General features: G+C 47.4%; 1 protein-coding gene across 1 annotated transcript; it reads left to right on the top strand.

The window, feature by feature from the left end:
* Positions 1–57: 57 nt before the first annotated feature.
* Positions 58–4,754, top strand: LOC127917599 (collagen alpha-1(IX) chain-like; the record flags this gene model as incomplete). Its single annotated transcript, XM_052500672.1, has 5 exons — positions 58–130; positions 589–660; positions 824–950; positions 1,123–1,220; positions 4,563–4,754. Coding segments are annotated over 4 exons (306 nt in total), but the record flags the coding sequence as incomplete, so codon positions are not given.
* Positions 4,755–5,736: the final 982 nt, after the last annotated feature.

The following is a 5,736-nucleotide window of genomic DNA, read 5'->3' as shown; positions in this document are numbered from 1 at the left end:
TCCATCTGGGATTGTGATGTTACATAACCCATGACCTCTCTCCTATCACGTGACCAGGGTATTCCTGGCCCTCCTGGTGGCAGCGGGCTGAAGGGAGACATTGGACTTCCCGGCGTTCCCGGATTCCCAGGTAAACGGGTAACAGCATTATTACATACGATTACATTAGCGACAACATTGACATTATCAACACTGACTTTGACTCCCTCCACTCCTTCCCTCTCCTTCTCTTCTTCCTCTCTCCTCCATCTCTCTCTCCACTCCTTCCCTCTCCTTCTCTCCTTCCTCTCTCCTCCCTCTCTCTCCACTCCTTCCCTCTCCTTCTCTCCTCCCTCTCTCCTCCCTTTTCCCTCTCTCCTCCCTCTCTCTCCACTCCTTCCCTCTCTCTCTCCACTCCTTCCCTCTCCCTCTCTCCTCCATCTCTCTCCACTCCTTCCCTCTCCCTCTCTCCTCCCCTCTCCCTCTCTCCTCCATCTCTCTTCACTCCTTCCTCTCTCCTTCTCTCCTCCCTCTCTCCTCCTTTTCCCTTTTTCCTCCCTCTCCCTCTCTTCCTCCCTTACTCTCTCTACCTCTCTTTTTCCACTCCAGGACTAAAGGGAGAATCTGGAAGCCCTGGATCATCCGGTCTGCCTGGAGATCCTGGAGATCCTGGTCCTGCTGGTGAGTCTAGTGTTGCACCCTAAAGGAGAAGCACCAGAAAGATGAATGGCTGAAAGCAGTGGGTGTCTGTTAGCGATCACACACACACACACACTACACACACACACTACACACATACACACACACACACATACACTCTGACCCCCGTCTTTGTTAACTCCAGGAAACCAAGGTGACCCAGGTGTCGCTGCGACCCCCATCATGCTGAAGGGAGAACGTGGCCCCCTGGCCCTTCAGGTCTGCCAGGCAACCGTGGCTCCCAAGGACCCCCGGACAGGAGGGACGCTCAGGTCATTGGACTGTCACACCCAGTGTCTGTTTGACACAGGACTTAATTTATAAAGTTTACAGTCAGCTTCGTTTTGCCAGAGAAGGCTTAAAGCTGCAGTTAGCTAGTTACTGGAGGAAGCTAGTTTTTCCCGCAAATGGAAACCACTCACTGAGTCCTCTGGTCTGTTTCAGGTCAGCCCGGTCAACCAGGGGACCCCGGTCCTGAAGGACCCCAGGATTCAGTGGAGCTTTCGGCCGCAAGGGAGACTCTGGACCCGCCGGACAGCCAGGTAAGATTGCTCAGGTCCATAGAACACTAATAATGGTTCAAACCTCCTGAACTACATACTCTATGTTACACAGACTTAACCTTCCATCTGGCTCAGGTCCTTAGCCTTGCTCAAGGGCACAGCAACAGATTTTTCACCTAGTCAGCGCAGCCTTTCGGTTGCTGGCCCAATGCTCTTGACCGCTAGGCTACTTGCCGTCCAGACCTAACCTTCCATCTAGCCTACGAATAATGTTTCAAATCTCATGGAGTACATATTCTATGTTACACAGGCCTAACCTTCCATTGTGTATGTCAGTCATGTTCAGTGCCTGTAAATATTCAGACCCCTTGACTTTTTCATATTTTGTTGCGTTACAGCCTTTTCTAAAATTGATTAAATATATATTTATTTTTTTTGCAATCTACACACAATACCCCATAATGACAAAGCGAAAACATGTTTTTAGAAATGTTTGCAAGTTAAAAAATCAAACAGAAATATCTTATTTATGTAAGTATTCTGACCCTTTGCTATGAGACTCTAAATTGAGCCTAGGTGCATCCTGTTTCCATTGGTTATCCTTGAGATGTTTCTACAACTTGATTGGAGTCCACCTGTGGTAAATTCAATTGATTGGACATTTATTTTACTAGGCAAGTCAGTTTAGAACACATTCTTATGATGTTGTTCAGGGGCAGAACGGCAGATTTTTACCTTGTCAGCTCAGGGATTCGATCTTGTAACCTTCCGGTTAGTAGTTCAACACTCTAACCACTTGGCTACTTGCCGCCCGACATGATTTGGAAAGTCACACACCTGTCTGTATAAGGTCCCACAGTTGACAGTGCATGTCAGAGCATAAACCAAGCAATGAGTTTGAATGAATTGTCCGTAGAGCTCGGAGACAGGATTGTGTCGAGGCACAGATCTGGGGAAGGGTACCAAAATATTTCTGCGTCACTGAAGGTCCCTAGGAACACAGTGGCCTCCAACATTCTTAAATGGAAGAAGTTTGGAACCACCAAGACTCATCCTAGAGCTGGCCGCCCAGCCAAACTGAGCAATCGGGCGAGAATGGCCTTGGTCAGGGAAGTGACCAAGAACCCGATGGTGAATGTGCGTTCTGTCAAGAAGCAGTGCGGCTTGGTTGGGTTGTGATTCGGAGGACGCATGGCTCTTGACCTTCGCCTCTCCTGAGTCCGTACAGGAGTTGCAGCGATGAGACAAGACAGTAACTACTACTAATTGGATACCAATTAGGGAAAGGGGATTTTTTTAAATATATATATATATCCAGTGTGTGCAGATAAGGTGTGCAATAAATAGGTGTGCAGTGTGTGCAATAAATAGGCCATAGTGGCAAAATAATTCAAATACAGCAATTAAACACTGGAGTGAAAGATGTGCAAAAGATGAATGTGCAAGTTGAGATACTTGGGTGCAAAGGAGCAAAATAAATCAAATAAATAACAGTATTGGGATGAGGTAGTCGGATGGCTATTTACAGATGGGCTATGTACAGGTGCTAGTGAGGGAGATATGAGTCTTCAGCTTCAGTGATTTTTGCAGTTCATTCCAGTCAATGGCAGCAGAGAACTGGAAGGAAAGGCGGCCGAAGGAGGAATTGGCTTTGGGGGTGACCAGTGAAATATACCTGCTGGAGGGCGTGCTACGGTGGGTGCTGCTATTGTGACCGGGGAGCTGAGATAAGGCAGGGCTTTACCTAGCAGAGACTTGTAGATGACCTGGAGCCAGTGGGTTTAGCAAAGAGTATGAAGCAAGGGCCAGCCAACGAGAGCATACAGGTCGCAGTGGTGGGTAGTATATTGGGCTCTGGTGACAAAACGGATGGCACTGTGATAGACTACATCCAATTTGCTGAATAGTGTTGGAGGCTATTTTGGAAATGACATCGCTGAAGTCAAGGATCGGTAGGATAGTCAGTTTTACGAGGGTATGTTTGGCAGCATGAGTTTGAGAAATAGGAAGCCGATTCTAGATTTCATTTTGGATTGGAGATGAGTCTGGAAGGAGAGTTTACAGTCTAACCAGACACCTTGGTATATGTAGTTGTCCATATATTCTAAGTCAGAACAGTCCAGAGTAGTGATGCTGGACGGGCGGGCAAGTGTGGGCAGTGATCGGTTGAAGAGCATGCATTTAGTTTTACTAGCATTTAAGAGCAGTTGGAGGCCACGGAAGGAGAGTTCTATGGCATTGAAGCTCGTCTGGAGGTTAGTTAACACAGTTAACTTGCTCCAAAGTGCAAAGGATCTCAGACTGGAGCGAAGGTTCACCTTCCAACAGGACAACGACTCTAAGCACACAGCCAAGACCAGGAGGTGCTTCGGGATAAGTCTCTGAATGTCCTTGAGTAGCCCAGCCATAGCCCGGACCTGAAAATAGCTGTCCCCATCCAAACTGACAGAGCTTGAGAGCAAACTTCTTCCATTTAAGAATGATTGAGGCCATTGTGTTCTTGGGGACCTTCAATGCTGCAAAAATGTTTTGGTACCCTTCCCCAGATCTGTGCCTCGACACAATCCTGTCTCGGAGCTCTACGGACAATTCCTTCAACCTCATGACTTGGTTTTTGCTCTGTCAAGTACTGAGTAAAGGGTCTGATATTTCAGGAGGGTTTTTATACATTTGCAAAATTTTCTAAAAGCCTGTTTTAAGCTTTGTCATTACGAAGTATTGTGTGTAGATTGATAAGGGGGAAAACTATTTAATCATTTGTAGAATAAGTCTGTAACGTAACACAATGTGGAAAAAGTCAAGGGGTCTGAATACTTTCTGAATGCACCGTATCATTAGTCAATAGTCATTATAATACATAGATCAAGAAGAGTATAGTAGCCTACTGTAGAGTATAGTAGCCTACTGTTCATTGAGTTCTTAATGTTCCTTGTTCTCTGTGTCAATGACTGGACAGTATAGACAAGATTGAGTCATTGACAAACCTTGATCAAATACATTGAGGTGCATTTGATTTAGCTTGAAGTTTTCCATTTTTGGGACTATTCCACAGGGTCCACTGTACCGACCAAACTGAACCAAGTATTTGAGAGGTTTTTTCACGTTTTGGCCCAGGTCTGCCAGAGCGAACCAGAAATAGTTTGGCCAAATGATACTCCATGCTGGAACCATTTATTAAAATGGTTTCATATTAATATCAATCATATTCATATTAATGTCATGTTATTATTATTGTCCCCTTTGTCTCCTATATCTCTCCTAGTCTCCTACTCTCCAATACATAGCTAAAGAACTGTCAAATAAACTCAAATCAAGTCAACTATAGTATTGTTCATTAAGTGTACTGAGTTGTTTAATGTCCATTCTATCCCCTGTTCTCAGGTCAGCGTGGGTACCCAGGTCCCACTGGTTCAGATGGTCAGCAGGGTCCCCCAGGTAACCCCGGCTCAGCCTCTGTGACCCATGGCTTCCTGATCTCGAGACACAGCCAGGCTGAATATGTCCCTATCTGCCCCGAAGGGACCAGCCTCATCTACGACGGGTTCTCTCTGCTCTACGTACAGGGCAACGAGAGGGCACCACGGACAGGACCTGGGTAAGACACACACACACACAGGAAATGAGAGGGCACACGGAGAGGGACCTCGGTAAGACACACACACACAGAGAGAGTAATGAGAGGGCACACGGACAGGACCTCGGTAAGACACACACACACAGAGAGTAATGAGAGGGCACACGGACAGGACCTGGGTAAGACACACACACACACAGAGAGTAATGAGAGAGCACACGGACAGGACCTCGGTAAGACACACACACACACACACACACAGAGAGTAATGAGAGGGCACACGGACAGGACCTCGGTAAGACACACACACACACAGAGAGTAATGAGAGGGGCACACGGACAGGACCTCGGTAAGACACACACACACACACACACAGAGAGTAATGAGAGGGCACACAGGACCTCGGTAAGACACACACACACACAGAGAGTAATGAGAGGCACACGGACAGGACCTCGGTAAGACACACACACACACACACACACAGAGTAATGAGAGGGCACCGGACAGGACCTCGGTAAGACACACACACACACACACACACACACACAGAGAGTAATGAGAGGGCACACGGACAGGACCTCGGTAAGACACACACACACACACACAGAGTAATGAGAGGGCACATGGACAGGACCTCGGTAAGACACACACACACAGAGAGTAATGAGAGGGCACACGGACAGGACCTCGGTAAGACACACACACACACAGAGAGTAATGAGAGGGCACACGGACAGGACCTCGGTAAGACACACACACACACACACAGAGAGTAATGAGAGGGCACACGGACAGGACCTAGGTAAGACACACACACAGAGAGAGAGTAATGAGAGGGCACACGGACAGGACCTCGGTAAGACACACACACACACAGAGAGTAATGAGAGGGCACACGGACAGGACCTCGGTAAGACACACACACACACACACAGAGAGAGTAATGAGAGGGCACACGGACAGGACCTCGGTAAGAC

This window comes from Oncorhynchus keta, unplaced genomic scaffold, assembly GCF_023373465.1.
Source record: "Oncorhynchus keta strain PuntledgeMale-10-30-2019 unplaced genomic scaffold, Oket_V2 Un_contig_11740_pilon_pilon, whole genome shotgun sequence".
Taxonomy (NCBI): Eukaryota; Metazoa; Chordata; class Actinopteri; order Salmoniformes; family Salmonidae; genus Oncorhynchus; species Oncorhynchus keta.
The sequence above is the reverse complement of the archived record's forward strand: the minus strand, read 5'-3'. Positions and strand labels throughout refer to the sequence as shown.